General features: G+C 40.6%; 1 protein-coding gene across 2 annotated transcripts in view; it reads right to left on the reverse strand.

Annotated features, from left to right (window-relative positions):
• LOC119484717 (protein tweety homolog 3-like) overlaps positions 1–17,749 on the reverse strand; it is a 37,791-nt gene that overhangs the window by 19,347 nt on the left and 695 nt on the right. Inside the window, exons 1-3 of one of the 2 annotated variants that reach the window (XM_037763760.1) lie at positions 17,668–17,687; positions 14,634–14,819; positions 3,676–3,872 (exon numbers count right to left, since the gene is read on the reverse strand). In XM_037763760.1, the coding sequence (XP_037619688.1) occupies positions 3,676–3,872; positions 14,634–14,759 (323 nt within the window). In that variant the 5' untranslated portion in view covers positions 14,760–14,819; positions 17,668–17,687. Of the gene's footprint in view, positions 1–3,675; positions 3,873–14,633; positions 14,820–17,667; positions 17,688–17,749 lie in introns of those variants that run through there. The other variant, XM_037763758.1, reaches the window with a different exon arrangement.

Below are 17,749 nucleotides of genomic sequence, written 5' to 3' on the forward strand. Positions count from 1 at the left end.
AGACAGTAAATGTAGTCAGTCAGAATTGGGTCCATGATGAGTTCAAGTCCAAACCAAACTGATTCACCGGAATCCAAAATAAATGCATCCAATTAGTGGTACAGCCAAATCATGTCTTATTTTATTCTCAGTGCTGACCTCCTGAATACATGAACTGCTATTCCGTGTAAACAGTTGATAACATACAGACCAGTGGGCAAACTCGCTAACATTTCAGCGTTGGGTTGTAGCTCCACCCTTCTGGTTGCAAAAAAACAATAGACAAATAGAACAAATAGAGAAAAACGCCCATCATAGATTTCCAGAGCCCAAAGTGACAACAATCTAAAACCCAAAGATATTCAATGTATTCTTCAGAAACTGGAACCAGCAAATGTTTGGGATTCTGTCTTAATAACTGACTTAAAAATGCATTGATAATTATTTTTTTAAATACATTTTCTGTTGATCGAATAATCCATTAATCAACTAATCCTTTCAGCACCATGTGTAAGTAGCACAATGATAAACAACCTAATACAAGACACAGCATCTGCACACAAATGGAGGAAGTCCACATGTGGTTAGTGTTGTGCCAAAAATAGAGAATGATGTCATATTAAATGGTGGACAAAGAATCGCATGAGCACACCCGCACACACACACACACACTCAGATCCATATCAAATATTCAATAAGAAATATCATAGCTAATCATAAAATATTAAAAAGCTGCAAAAAAAACACTTTTCAGCACTGAGTCACGCGAACACACACACACACACACACACACACACAGACACACACACACACACAGACATAGCTCCCCCTGACTGTATAATTCATTTCTCGTCTCTGCATCAAATCTGCTTCTGTCTCCATGGCAACCTTTCTAGGCCAGGGAGAAGGCCGATCAGAGAGAAATAATAAATAACGGAGGGGGGACTAACAGAGATGAAGAAAAGGGGGAGAGGGAGAGAAAGTGTCTGGAGTGGGGGAGTAGACAAGTGATGAGGGAGTAAATGAAAGAGGAATAGTTTGTATGTTTGTGTGTGCTGGGAAGAGCAGAGTCCACACAGCCCCAGTATCTGTGGTGGGAATACTGTCTAGCCTGCTGCTGGGTCGATTGGGTGAAAGATCTCAGAGTGTACACAGCTTTCAGAGTCAGATAAACAGAAACAGTGGAGTGTAACCACCTGTCTGGCTCCCAGCAACAATTCATGGGCTTTTTTTGCTTCGACAATGTAGGTAGATTTACAGCCATTATGTACAGTACATATCACTGCTGTTCAGTGAAAAGCTTGTATCTCCGAAATGTTGGCTTGGCAAGAAGAGGGAAAAGCAGCCGTGTTTTCTGCTTGATTGCAATTTATTTTTTACATTATCAAACCGTTTTTAAAGGGTTTCCTCAGACTGCCCTCCCTCTACTTCTGTTTATCATCCCTTATTCTCTCTAAACTCACAGAAGAGCACATCTCCTTTTTTACTGAATTAAAGATATAATGATTTCACACCACAACTGCAATACGCAGTTTACTGTCAGTCAGGCACTTTAGGTATGTTTCCATTAAAGCTAGCGTTGGTAATGTTGAGAAACTAGCAAGAGTACGCTAGATTAAAAAAAGTAATCAACCGAAAATGTTGCCAACTCTTTTCCAATGAAAGTAGCTAGCAGCACTAGCTCCAAAAAGTCCCTAAATCTAGCGAGAAAGTCTGCAACACTGACAGTCCGTCGCTTCAGGCGTCCCTCCAAAGCCACAACAAACATGGCTACTGTTAGTACTCACAGCTGTCAAGCTAGCAGCTCGTGGAAGACTTCAATGATGCGCAATGAGGGCACGGGCAAAGTGCATGCAGGAAGACAGGTAGATAGTTAGGCAGGTAGCCCGTCCAATCATTTAATTCAGGCTGAATTAAATGATTGGACGGGTTTATTACAGTCCTGCGACAGCCACAGATACCGGATTTTTTTTTTTTTTTTTTCAGTATTTGATTTATTGATTGCTGTCGGGATGTAATGAGAATTTCAACTAATATAACGAAAATGTTTTTGAAGAACATTACCAACCCTACCTTTAAAATGTTTTGAGCAGATGTCTGAAATATCTGCATAATAAAATGTGAATCAGTGCATGTTTCCATGAATTAGAGAACAAAGCAAGATGGGGCAAATAACTGAGCGCCAGTATCTCTTATATATTATGGCATTTCATTGTTGTTTCCAAACTAGGATGGCATTTCCTTTTCAAGAATGGATTTTTTCTGTTATAATCCAGCTTTACGATGCAGCCTACGGTGATACAGACGGGAGTGACATGCAACAATGGCCCCTGTCTGGACTCGAACCTGGGAATGTGCATCCTTGACACTCCCGTTATTTTTTCTTTTCTATCTTTTGGGCTTATTGGTGGACTGGAAGCATGTACACTAAAGTGAATGATTTGTCTGCAGCAGAAGAAGCAGGCTGTTCTCATCAGATTCTATTGTAACTTTTCAAGCTTAGCCAATCATAAAAAAGCTTTTTTGAGATATTAACTATTTTTTGCATTTCTGGCATTTCCCCACAGTTTTTTATGTGCACATTTAAAATGTGCATAAAACAGTTGGAAGGAAACATAACTATAATTAATGCAAGGAAATTGACCGTACCGTGAGTACACACAATCAGGCCTGTGACGATAATTACGTTATCGACTTATCGAACAATATATGGACATGACCTCAATCGTTTTTGCTGACCTCGATATTGCCTGTTGTGTTTACATGCATGTTTGTTTACATCAAAATGTCACTAACATTTTAGTCAACATGATGCTGGAATAAACAGCAGGATTTACCTACCATTATAAGTCTTGGGCATTGAGCAGACATTGCACATTTTTTTAAACAGAGCCCAGGGGTCTGTTTTATTTATTGTTTTGGTTGTGTGGTTTTATTTTATTTATGTTTTATGTAAGGGATAGTGTACAGCGAGCCGGTCATTGTTGTGAAAGAAAGCCTAGCGGTGGGGTCTCTCATCGCCCTGAAGGGATTTCTTTGCAACAATGACCCGCTAGCTGTACACTATTCCGCTTATTACACGGCTACTTACTGAAGAAATCAATAACTTGACACAAAACGGTCCGCCAGAGTCTGACATCAGAACTGCGCCCATAGCAACAGTCTGCTATACAGAAATAACAGACCGCAGAACGCCGTGATTAACCAATCAGAATTGAGTATTCAACAACAACTAAATAATTATGTTGAATATTTTAATATTCTTTTCACATTCCAATTCCAATGAATGTTCTTAAGACTTGCTATTATATTATTATTATATCATGGGCAATAAAATTGTCTTAAAATGAAAACAAAATAGTTTATCACAATTTTATCAGTATATTTACAGTATATCTAAAACATAGTATCTGTCTTGTGCAGTTTTAGTGATATGGTCTATACAGCTGTACAGCAGCAGGCTGTATTATACAGAGCCAGGCCTCCCATCAATCCCCAGAGAAAAGTTACAAACTCCACTCAAGGCTACAGGGCGATTCCTTTAATTGGTTGGAATGATTAAATATATCAACCTTTACTCACTCAACCCTTCTTAATAAAACTAATATTGTTGTAGCGGTTGCAGGGGAAAAGGGGGTTAAACACTTAAGAATACACACAACTTCATTATCCATGTATAGACGGATAACCTCTCACCTGCAGACGAGCGTGGCGATGATGACGCACCAGGCGGTGCAGCAGCAGTCGGCGCTGGGCTGCTGGGAGTGCGTATGGGAGTGCGAGGAGTCGTCACTCTTGCGCCGCCGGCAGCAAAGCCAGAATGAGTAGAAGAGGAGGAAGAGGAGGTCCAGGCCCAAACACAGCAACGCCACAGCCCCAAGCAGCAAAATGGACTGGAGAGAAGAGGGATTGAGAAAAAAAAAAAAACAATTAGTGGCATAAAAAATACAGTATATGATGTCATAATAAAGTTTTTCTGTCAGACTTTGAGCTTGATTCATTCAGTCCTTATCACAGGGAACAATTTAGGAAGTGGGTTAAATATACAGGAAGCAAACTAGCTGATATGAGCAGAAACCAGATACAAAGACAGACCACATGATTTAGTTTTTCCTGTGTTGACAGACACAGATACACAAAGTGTGCTCCCCTCTCTCTCTCTCTCTCTCTCTCTCTCTCTCTCTATCTCCAGCTATTTGAGACCAGAAAATAGTGTCTGTTAAATGGGTGTTTGATGGATACCATGAAAAACACATTTGCACACCATCAAACAGGCACACCTCCATGGAGTGAGCGGAAGCAATGCAGTTGGGGAGCTGTGTGCGCTAGAGACCCACCACACAGATCACACACCCTCTAAAAGCTTTGAAGTGTAAAAGAAGGAAGGGGTGGTGGGGGCAGACAGAAGGAGAAGTGTGGAGGGGGTATATTTGGAACCAAAAAAAAGAGGCTGCAGAGACAGAAAAGGAAGAAGATGTGAAAGAAGATGACTGAACTGAACACTAAAAAGGGAGAAATGGGTAAAGACAGAGATGAGGGCTGCTACAACAATTTGTCTGGAACTGATGAAATCTTTTTTTATCACACACACACACACACACACACACACACACTGCAATGTTTTTCTTTCCCCTCTGGGAGTGTCTGGAAAAGTCATTGTACTGCAGGACTGTGGAGAGACAAAGGCACGTTTCTGGAAAACCAAAATCTCCACCTGCTAGACGACTTACAGTAGTAGACAAAGGAACTGTGCCACAGTTGTGCTAGAAACAGCAACAGTGGGATTCTGGGGAGTCCTCCATGGTTGATAACAAAATCGGAGGATCTCCAAGATCTTCACAGACTTCCTGGCTTCCCAGGCTTCTTAACTGCTGGTTTTTGTGCTGACCTCAATTTTTCCTCACTGCCAGCCAGCCATTTCCTCACCCTGCGGCAATGTATGCACCTCTACTGTAAATTTGCGCCTGCATTGGATGAGTGTATATGTGCCAAAATATACGTCATAGTCAAGAATGCATTAAATATAATGTTTTGTTTCTTAAAATGTTGCATCTTGGCAATGTAAAGCATAATATTCTGGAGCAGGGGTTCCCAACCTGGAGGTCTGGACACCAAAAAGATAAATCTGAGGGGTCGCAAGATGATTAACAGCAGAAAACATATTTTTGGCTCACAAAATCATTTAGATTTTTTTTCAGATTTTCCTTTAATCCATGCATTTTTTCAAAGTTAACTACTGGATCATTTTACCTCTTAAGGCCTCGAAAAATGATTAACTAAACAAGAGAAACAAGTAAACAGATCTGGTGAACTGGTCAAAATCAGTAAACATATACAACCATTGATGAGGGCTTGTAACAAGACTTTATTTCATTTTGATGGGTCACAAGCCAAAAGGTTTCTATGTTTGTATACTAATATACATTATATACTTTAATTGCCATTCCTTTTTAAGTTGTGTTGACGCATTAAAACGGTTTACACTTGAATTGTAATTCCTAAATAAATAACAATTTAATACATTCATATCTATGTATTTCTTTGTTCCATTTGTTTTACAAAGTTCTCCCCGTGTTAGCGTGGGTTTTCTCCGGGTTCTCCGGTTTCCTCCCACAGTCCAAAGACATGCAGGTTAGGTTAATCGTTGACTCTAAATTGCCCGTAGGTGTGAATGTGAGCGTGAATGGTTGTCTGTCTCTATGTGTCAGCCCTGTGTTAGTCTGGCCACCTGTCCAGGGTGTACCCCGCCTTCGCCCAATGTCAGCTGGGATCGGCTCCAGTCCCCCCGCGACTAAGGATAGGATAAGCGGTTACAGATAATGGGTGGATGGTATCGGTACTCGTTATTGGCTGAGCCCAAAGCCCAGATATCACTATCGTATCGGACTGAAATAGTCAGATCAGTGCATCCCTAACCCAGAGCTTTCCGATCTGTCCCACAGACTTAACTGGCTTCACCCTTTCTGTCCAAGGACGGGACAAAATCAGGTTGAAAAGTCAGCCAATCTGACACAGACAAATGGAGCAGTAAAGCTACTTTGAGGGATTTACAAGATCCATTTATCTTTTTCTCTTGGCTGTAGGCTTTTAGTTAGAGACCTCAGACAATAGAAGTACTTTGATGCCTCAGCAGGGAGTGACTGAGGGTTGTGGACGCAACATGTGAACGCCCACTTAGGCCCTGTTCAGACCTGGTATTAACATGCGTCCTCAGTGATCGGATCACAAGTGGACAGCTCTAAGTACAGGTGTGAACGCACTCAAGGCGCATTGAGGACGCACCGAGATCGGATCATTCAGACCACATTCAGAGGTGGTCTGGGCCACATATGGTCACATTCTTTTAGTAGTGTGTACTCGAATGTGTCCTGGACCACATTGAAGGACCGCCTATCAACTGACGTCCCGCTGGGATCCGCGGGTCTTTGCGCTCCTCAGGTGAATAATACAGGCAGACACGGGCACTTGTCAGCATGGAAACAGCCTCTGTGCTCTACTGTATTCTGTCGGTACAACTGTATTTTATTAAAATATATCTTGTTTATAGGCTACATATCTACAGACTATCAGAAAAGGCACGCAAAGTGCATTATTATCATATTGTCGGAGATGTGTCTGTGTTTTTGTTCCGCTGCTTTGCATGGACCTGACACCCGACCGCCCGCCTCTCCGCCTGTTCTCTCTCCTCCCCGGCTCTCTGGAGCTATGTGCCCCGCTGTTATCTGGACTGCCGGTACAATAACCTTTTATTTTGATGTTGATACAATATACCAGAATTCCTGAATATGTAGGATATTACTACTGACATTCATGTAATATTACGTCACAACGGCTGCTGTATTGGCCGTGTGTTTACTACGTGTTTATTTGCATATAGAGCGAGGAAGTGAGATCGAATCACAAGTGGCCACTCAAGACGCATGTGGAGACGCATCCTAATGCCAGGTGTGAACAGACGTACTTAAAGCTGTCCACTTGTGATCGGATCACTCAGAACGCATGTTGCCAGGTCTGAACAGGGCCTTAGAGTCTACAGTCATGCTTGCAGATGTACACAGCATGAGCTAAATGCTAACTTCAACTTGCTTACATGCTCAAAATGCTAAAATGGGGATGTTTAGCAGGTATAATGTTTACCATATTCACCATCGTAGTTTAGCGTGTCAGAATGCTAATATATCATGAATGTCTGTATACAACTTCCTGGCTATCCATCTAATAATTGTTGAGATATGGCAGACCGTGGACCGACCAACCAATTGACCCATGTTGCTACATGGCTAAAAACACTGACATCTCCATTAAGAATAAAATAGGATTTTTAATTCAAAATGTGATCTGTTGCTTATCTGAAAGTTGGCTTGTTATCTCTGGAGCCTGATTTGGCGTGCTAATTTTCCTAGGGAAATTCCTTCAGAAAACAACACAGAACTGCTCAGACTAACCAGTCCCACCAGAGCCAGCTGAAATGCTGTCACTCACTAGCTAATCTTCGAAGACACAAATCTCTTTTCACATTGAGAAACAATGCAGCCTCATAAGGTCAGCGTTTCCAAGAACAGTGTGAGCAGACGTATAACCGGGCCAGCCAATCCAGCCAGGCTACTGGGTCACTAACACTACAGTAGAGAGGATATAATATGATATATAATAGGATGTGACCTGCAGTGGTGTAATGTCACATCTTAAGGGAGAGATGAGGGCTATTCTTCGAACAGCAGTCCAAACCACAAACCTCAGTCACTCCCTGCTGAGGCCTCAAAGTACTTCTATTGTCTGAGGTCTCTAACTACAGGTCAACAGCCAGAAGATATTAATTACAAGCATTCAAATTAAACTTTAAATGTTCACACTACTCAGGTGGTGGAGAAAAGCCTTAGCTTAAAAAAATGTACCTTCATTTTAACCCTTAGCTCAAATTAGGGCTGTCAAAGTTGACACAATACTAACGCTTTAACACAAATTCATTTTAACGCCACTAATTTCTTTAACGCATTAACGCAACTTGTAACATCGATCTTTCGGAGGTTGAAGCTCGATTTTAAAGCTAGAGTGAAGATACTGATATCAAACTAGAAAACCTAAGGAATCCATTGGTACCAACCATGTCATACTAGCTTGTCGAGAAGGAGGCTAAATAACGCTCCAAACTTACACAAGCTAAAGATATGTGAATGAAAATGGGTTCTATGGGTACCCACGAGTCTCCCCTTTACAGACATGCCCACTTTATGATAATCACATGCAGTTTGGGGCAAGTCATAGTCAAGTCAGCACACTGACACACTGACAGCTGTTGTTGCCTGTTGGGCTGCAGTTTGCCATGTTATGATTTCAGCATATATTTTTATGCTAAATGCAGTACCTGTGAGGGTTTCTGGACAATATTTGTGGTTGTTTTGTGTTGTTAATTGATTTCCATTAATAAATATATACATACATTTGTATAAAGCAAAAACATATTTGCCCACTCCCATGTTGATAAGAGTATTAAATACTTGACAAATCTCCCTTTAAGGTACATTTTGAACAGATAAAAAATGTATAATTCATTTGCAATTAATTGCGATTAACAATTGTGATTATTCGCGATTAAATATTTGAATCGATTGACAGCCCTAGTTTAAATATTATAAAGTGATTGTGGCTCTATCGCCTTTACAACTTGAGTTACACAATCACCCGTAAGGAATAGCCTGCATTTATGTGTCAATTCTGTGTTTCTGTCATTACCACGTTATTACTTTCTCATGGGAAAGCAGTTGGTAAAGCCGGGCTGAGTGAGAGGAACGCAGTTGATTGCTTTTTCCCAGACTGCTTTTCTCCAACAGGTTAAAAGTAGATGAGCGGAGGATGGGAGGAAAGGATCCTGATGGGAGAGGCAGGGGAGATAAGCTCTGTAGATTCTCTGGTATTATGCTCTGTTATTATCTATAGGCTTAGTGCTATGGTTAAGGCCTACTGTGCTCCACTAATGCATTGTTTGATCTCTTGTGTCTTTAAAATCGACGACAGGGATTAATACCATATACCATATAGGGTTAAATGCATTAAGCTTTGCAGAATGAGAATCAAACCATGGATGTTTCCATGACATCCATCCATCATAAATCATGCTACAAGAATGACACAGATACAGTGACATAGAGGAAAGTAATATGATAGAGAAAGTGTATAATTTCTAGGGCTGTCAATCGATTAAAATATTTAATCCGATTAATTGTATGATTGTCCATAGTTAATCGTGATTAATCGCAAATTAATCGCACATTTTTTATCTGTTCAAAATGTACCTTAAAGGGAGGTTTGTCGAGTATTTAATACTCTTATCAACATGGGAGTGGGCAAATATGCTGCTTTATATAAATGTATGTATATATTTATTATTGGAAATCAATTAACAACACAAAACAATGACAAATATGGTCCAGAAACCCTCACAGGTACTGCATTTAGCATAAAATAAATGGTCAAATCATAACATGGCAAACTGCAGCCCAACAGGCAACAACAGCTGTCAGTATGTCAGTGTGCTGACTTGACTATAACTTGGCCCAAACTGCATGTGATTATCATAAAGTGGGCATGTCTATAAAGGGGAGACTCGTGGGTACCCATAGAACCCATTTTCATTCACATATCTTGAGGTCAGAGGTCAAGGTACGCCTTTGAAAATGGCCATGACAGTTTTTCCTCACCAAAATTTAGCGCAAGTTTGGAGCGTTATTTAGGCTCCTTCCCTAGCTTTAAAACTGAACAACCTAAAAATCGCAAGATGCGTTAATGTGTTAAAAAAAAATGAGTGCCGTTAAAACTAATTTGCGTTAAGGCGTTATTATTATCACGTTAACTTTGACAGCTCTAGTCTAAAGATTAGAAATATGCCACACAGGTCATCAAAGGCCTTTGCGTATTTTGCCTCTATTGTTTTGGTTGCTCTTTGACCCGGCTGTGCAGGTGAATAACAGCAGAGTGAACTGGAGGTCAGTCAGCGCCTCAGGAAAGAAGCTGAGAGGATAGTAGGCAAGGCCCGACTACAGAGTAACACACAGGCATGGAGAGTGCAAGGACAACTCACCGAGGTGGAAGTGATTGATCCTGTCAGCTCAAACACACACGCGCATTCACAGGCGTGCACACACACACACACACACACTTAAATGGACAGATTGAAAGTAGATCACTGTGCCTGGGCGTTTAAAATGTAGCCCCTCCTCCAGCCTGCAAGCTGATCTCCAGTAGCAGAGATGTGCACACACACACACACACACACACACATGCAGACCCAAGATCACCACGCTTATTAGTAGCTAATTGATCCATGCTTAATCTGCTCTGACGGTTTGTCAGCCTGACAGTTAATCTAGCGGCCATCATACGCAGTGAGAGCAAGTGGCTGCAGAGATCTGGTCCTCAGTCAGAGTACACGTGTTACTTTAAGCCCATACACATCAACAGCCCTGGATCAGTTGCTGTTGATTTATATAAAGACACAGTTTTTACTCCCCAACATTTAGCGCAAAAGTTTGGAGCTTTATTTAACCTCCTTCGCAACAAGCTATGACATGGTTAGTACCAATGGATTCCTTAGGTTTTCTAGTTTCATATGACGTCAGTATCTTCACTTCTAGCTTCAAAACTGAGCCCGTTGCAACCTCCGTTAAAGAAATGAGTGGCGTTAAAACAAATTTAAACGTTATTATCGACTTAACTTTGACAGCCCTAATAAATATATACATACAACTGCATAAAGCAAGCATATTTGCCAACTCCCATGTTGATAAGAGTATTAAATACTTGACAAATCTCCCTTTAAGATACATTTTAAACAGATAAAAAATGTGAATTAATCGCAATTAACTATGGACAATCATGCGATTGATCGCGATTAAATATTTGAATCAATTGACAGCCCTACTTTAAATACAAAAAAAAGATTCAAGAGTGGCGCCTTTTGCCGTTTGATCCACTTTGATCCTTTTCAAAATGCCGTGAGATAACTTCTTCCACTGTGCAAACTGTAGCATACTATTCAAAATACCAATTACAGACTTACTTTCCACAGCTGGGAATATGTGTTATTACAGGTCACATGACTCCTCTGTAATGTTCTGCAGCTGTTTGACTGTGGCTGGTAGCTGACTCTGCGATTCTGCCATAATACAAACAGACGAACGCACGCACTCACACACAGATAGACACACAAGCTATCCCAATGCCTTGCAGAACCTCAGCATAAGAGCTCCTATTTCAGGCACCCGGGGAAAAAAATAAAACAGTTTTCTTGCAAAAAGCCACGGAGTCAGCATCCTGAATAAAGTCAAAGTCATCAGAGACCGACTGCTCTTGTGAATGAATGCTAAACAGTTTTTTTTTTTATTGTGTTTAAGAGTGGGAAAAAAAACGTCTGCATGCATAGGATAGAACGAGAGTGAGTGACATTGTGTGAGAAGAAAGTTTTTGAGCAGCTTCGGAGCTGAATACAAATGAACCTGAGCCAAATCACATCAGAAAGAAAAACACTACACAGAAGAATCTCTCTCTCTATTGTGTGTGTTGTGGTGACGGACTCGGTGCACTGAAGGACACTGTGTAGTGGACCTTGTTTGTGTGTGTGTGTGTGTGCGCGTTTCTCAGCTGGATGAGTGGATGCATGAAAGCCTTTGAGACAGATATACTGAGCCAATCTAAAGACGGGCTTCAGTGAAAGAGTGAAAGAAAGAAAGAGAGCATTCTTTCACAACAGACTACAGCCCTCCCCTTCCCACTCTCTCCCCCCCCCCTCCGCCCCCCACCCTTCCCTCCCTCCTCACTCCCTCCCCCAATCCAATTCAACCTCCCTCTTCTTGTTCTTCTCACCCTCTATCCCTACCTCCCCCCGTCTAGCCAGAATTAATGATTTCACCCTGAATAGGACCCCTATATTCACACACTCACACACACAATAACACACACACACACACACACAGATACACAACCCCTGAGGGAGATCTATGACCTCACCTCGACAAACAACACTAAGTGCTAAATACGCACTGACACAGAAATTGAACATACTGTATGCGGAGTAATATACATGCAGTATATACAGTATATAATATGCACAACTGCAAATAAGGTACAAGGAAAACATAATGATCATACTGCAGGATGCTCAGTGACATAGAAACAGCCCCGTCTGCTAAAATATGTCAGGATGTAATTAGACTAAAAAGGGGGTCCTTAAAATTCCAGTGGTCACACACACTGACACACACACTCACAAAGGCCCTTAGAGAAACACTGAATAGCTCGCAGGAAGTGGCTATTTGGCAATTTAGAAGCACCTCCCATGGCTCATCGAGTCTTCTCTCTCTCTCTCCTCTCGCCTCCACTCCTCCTCTCCCCAGTTCCCATCTCCCTCCCTCGTCCATGGCCGTGGGTGCCTTCCCACGCTCGGCTCTTGAACTTGCACGCCCTCCCTCCCCTCTTCTCCCCCCTGTACGTACATGTCAGCAAACTACATTGAGGGGTGACTGCGGCCCATGAAATGTGGGATTCTAAACGATGCGTCTCGGCTTTATGTGGGTTCGCAGGGCTGTGTTTTCTGGTGCAGAGACCTGGAAGTCACCTTGTTTGAGGATTCAAATGAAATGCAGCAAAACTGGGCCAAAGCCCCTCTCTGAGATAGAGCTGCTCTCTGAGGCGGCGCTGCACACTCGGTCAGTGTTTTATCACACAATGACTGCCAGTAGTTTTATGCTTTTAATTAATTCTAATGACTGTTTTTCCTTCCTGGTTATTGTTCTCAATTAATCGATTAATCGTAGGGATGCACCGATACCGGATCAGATATCAGGCAGATACTGACTCAAATAGCTGGATCGGGTAGCGTTGAGAATTGGGCTGATCAATTCAATTCAATTCTGTTTGTATACTATATACAGTATATACTGGAATTTGAATTCCTGTGTAAGTTTTGACCAATTTGTTTTTGCCTTAAAAAGATTTACACTTGAAATGTAATTCCTGTTCATTTTGAAGTTTTTTTACCAAGTTGCTTTATTTTAATAATGAATAACAATTTAGTATATTTATATCTATGTATTTATTTGTTACATTTTGTTTTACAAAGTTAGGAAGGTAATGTTTAAGTCAAGTCTGATGTTGCCTTACACATAAAGGAATGAGCCCAGTCATTTCCACACAGTGAGTCATACAGCTTATTAATTAAACACTTGTATCGGTTTGGTACTCGGTATCGGCCGATACCCAAGCCCAGGGATCGCCAACTGAAAAGGTTGGATCGGTACATCCCTAATTAATCGTTAATACAATAAGTCAGAAAATAGTAAAAAACAGTCCAAAGCCCATAGGTTTTAAATCTACAATGATATACAAGCAGAAAATCCTCATATTTAAGAAACCGGAACCAGAAAATTGGAATTGGAAAATTACTTAAAGTCCCAGTAAAACAAAAGTAAGAGCGTCTTTAGCTTCTGTACTGTGAGTATTCCCCAGTGAAACTGAATATTTGAGCGGTGTACAGTTACAAGAGAGATTTAAATCAATTCTTTCACATTTGATTAGACCGCTAAAAAGTGGGTGGGCTTAGAATGTAGAGCAACAGAGGACTATGGCTCCACAACAAGCTCCCAGGAAGAGCGCCTGGCTTTGACGCAAATTTCCGTAGTGGCCAAATGGCGGTACTACAACTTCCATGTCCATCATGTGATGGGCCCAAAAATACCTTTTCCCATAGACTTACATTGGGAAAGAGACGTCTGTAACTCATCGGATAATTTTTTTTTAGGCAAATCATCTTCCCAGTACGAACACTCTAATAGCCCTTATTTAAATCATTAGGTCCTAAAAGTTGTTTAATGTACTAATAGCTGAATCCAGAGTTATTTCCCTTCCTCCGTTCATGTGAATGAGCCCCAGACCGAGGCTGGACCGAGGGCTGGGAGGCGGGGTTATAGGAAACGCTACTGCGCCTGCTCTATGAGCCCAATGGATGCAGAAGATCGCTGGATGATCCAGGTAATTTTATCGAATTTTATACTCGGAAGTCAAGCTTCCTTTGCTTCATGCGCTACTAAGCAACAGTCATGGTCATGAACGGGGCCTCGCCTCTAACGCTGTATCCAGTTCTCTTTATACATCCATGCTCCACACATACCTCCCTTGTCGCCATCACTGTTATGGAGCACATGTCATATTTTGGGAAGAAAAGATACAGGAAGAAAAGATGATTGGATTTTGATATGGAAATATGAAGAAATCAAGTGTTTTGCACTTTTTTTGCATAATTGTTAAATAAGTGTACAATATGAACGGGGATGTCATAACCCCAGGTTGATAACCACCTGACTATCGATTAACCAACTAATAAATTCTGCACTGCATATATCCATAACAATGATGGAGCAGGTAGAGTGTCTTGATTCAAGGACATTTCTCTCCCTCTCTCTCTCACACACACACACACACACACACACACACACAAAGCATTGATCGATGTAGGGAGGAGACCCACAACAGTACAGCCTCGGTCACCACTCGGCCACTCTCCTGTGAAATTATACAGTGTGGGCAGGAGGTGGGATGATAAGGTGATGCTGCATGATGAAGGGGATGATGAATTCCGAGTGGGAGGTAATTATTCGTCTTACCTTCTGGTACTCAGAGTCCTCCGGTCTGAAGTCGCTGCTCACAAGCTGGAATTCGATGTTGAAATGAGGCATCCGGTGGAGCAGATTCACCCACCAAGGCGGAGAGTAGTTCACCACGGCCGCCATCCTGATTTAGCTACCTGCCGGCTGTCACTTCACTCTCTGAACTGATTCCTCACGCGGACACTGTAGAGAAATTTACGACCGTTGTGGGTTAACGGGGCACATAAATGACTTCATGCACAATTCAAACCCCCTGTCATGACAGGCAGAGCTAGAAAACGGCTAATAACGGTGTCATTTCACCAAACATATTAGTAAGATGAAGGTTCAGTAGCCACAGTCCTTGCTGCTTATACCGTTTACCACAACTGGAGGAATTACTGATGTCTGACATTATTATAAAGCCAACTTGATGAGTTATCTGTGATTAGTCACGAACACGAGTGGGACAAACTTGCCAAACAACATCAACATGCCAATATATTACACACACTCTTTTGCCATTTGTTAAGGATTCACTTGCACACAGTGTCCTACACATTTCACATAGTAATTTGCTTTTAGGGATGCACCGATCCGACTTTTTCAGTCCCGATAAAATACCAGTATATGATGTATATAGTATTTAAACATGGAATTGAATGTAATAGATTGGCCCCATTGTCACTGCTACCTGATCCAGCTTTTGAGTCAGTATCGGCCCGATATCGGTGCATCCCTACTGTTTACCATCAAAACCTGCTTTCATCAACTGTAGTAATGACATTATTATAAAGGTCAATGTGATGAGTTATCTGTGATTAGTCACGAACAGGAGTGGGACAGACATGCCAATCAACATTTACATTAGTACTTTTGTTTTGCTTTTTGCACTGTGTTGTATCTTGATTTTTGTTTTTACTGCTGCTTCTTGTTTCTGCACTATCCCCTCTTTGCTGCTGTACACTGCAAATAATCAAATTTCCGCACTGTGGGACTAATAAAGGAATATCTTAACATTAACATGCCAAAACATTGCACATACTCTTTTTTGCCATTTGTTAATCACGATACACAGTTTTAATAAAATGTCCTATAAATTGAACATAGCTTTTCTGTTAATTTGCACCGATTGAAAAGGTGCAACACATCCCCCTATTTCTTCTGTCTTTTGTATGTCTTTGCCTATCAATGACACACTTGTATATGCTGCTGTGAGTGGTTAAAAAAGGCTAAAACACTGCAGTATGACATACTACTTCATTTCACTTTTCTTTAAAAATTCCGTTATTCACAATGACTTGGATCAATATGATTATTTTGCCATTTATGGGCTGTTTTCCTTCCCTGGGTTAATATAGGTAATATAATGATAACTGTGGGCAATATACAACAGCTCATCTGTTATTGCCACTCTAATCAACAACAAGCCATTACATGTATTGATATGATGATGTCATAAAATGTCATTTTAAATAGTAACATTAAACCTATCAATGACACACTTGTATATGCTGCTGTGAGTGGTTAAAAAGGCTAAAACACTGCAATATGACATATTACTTCATTTCTTTAAAATGCTGTTATTCACAATGACTTGGATCAATATGATCTTTTTGCCATTTATTGGCTGTTTTCCTTCACTGGGTTAATATAGGTAATATAATGTGCCTGTATCATGATAACTCTGGGCAATATAGCCTACAACAGCTCATTTGTTATTGCCACTCTAATCAACAACAAGCCATTATGATGATGTCCTAAAATGTCATTGTAAATAGTAATAAAGGAATATCTTATCTTATCTTATCTTATCTTAACATCAACATGCCAAAAACATTGCACACACTCTTTTGCCATTTGTTAATCATGATACACAGTTTTCATAAAAATGTCCTATAAATTGAACAAAATGATTTGCTTTTCTGTTAATTTGCACCAATTGGAAAGGTGCAACACGTCTGTCTTTTGTATGTCTTCTCCCATCAATGACACACTTGTATATGCTGCTGTGAGTGGTTAAAAAGGCTAAAACACTGCAATATGACATATTACTTCATTTCTTTAAAATGCTGTTATTCACAATGACTTGGATCAATATGATTATTTTGCCATTTATTGGCTGTTTTCCTTCACTGGGTTAATATAGGTAATATAATGTGCCTGTATCATGATAACTCTGGGCAATATAGCCTACAACAGCTCATTTGTTATTGCCACTCTAATCAACAACAAGCCATTACATGTATTGATATGATGATGTCCTAAAATGTCATTGTAAATAGTAATAAAGGAATATCTTATCTTATCTTATCTTATCTTATCTTATCTTATCTTATCTTAACATCAACATGCCAAAAACATTGCACACACTCTTTTGCCATTTGTTAATCATGATACACAGTTTTCATAAAAATGTCCTATAAATTGAACAAAATGATTTGCTTTTCTGTTAATTTGCACCAATTGGAAAGGTGCAACACGTCTGTCTTTTGTATGTCTTCTCCCATCAATGACACACTTGTATATGCTGCTGTGAGTGGTTAAAAAGGGCTAAAACACTGCAATATGACATATACTACTTAATTTTCTTTAAAATGCTGTTATTCATAATGGATCAATATGATTTTTTTTGCCATTTAAGGGCTGTTTTCCTTCACAGTTCCTGGTGTATTGTGGGTTAATAGGTAATATAATGTATCATGATAACTGTGGGCAATACACAACAGCTCATCTGTTATTGCCACTCTAATCAACAACAAGCCATTAAAATGTATTGATATGATGATGTCCACAATAGCAACATTAACCCTATGAGGTCACACTGTAATTGAACATACTGTACATGAATTATAGCATGACAATAGCCTGACAGCTGCCTCACATCACCCACTGTACGCCCATACAGCAGAAACACACACGGGCTCATCGTGAGAGCTGTAACGGTGTTGTGGACGGTGACGGTGAAATGGCCGTTGTATATCAAACCTCAACCACACACACACACACACACACACACACACACAGCCACGACTCTTTCTATTACACTCACGTTACTGTACCGACGCATGTAGGTCAACTCAGTCGAGGGTATCCTCACATATTCAAGCCCTCAAGCCTTATTTATCTATTCT

Source organism: Sebastes umbrosus, chromosome 3 (genome assembly GCF_015220745.1).
Source record: "Sebastes umbrosus isolate fSebUmb1 chromosome 3, fSebUmb1.pri, whole genome shotgun sequence".
Taxonomy (NCBI): domain Eukaryota; kingdom Metazoa; phylum Chordata; class Actinopteri; order Perciformes; family Sebastidae; genus Sebastes; species Sebastes umbrosus.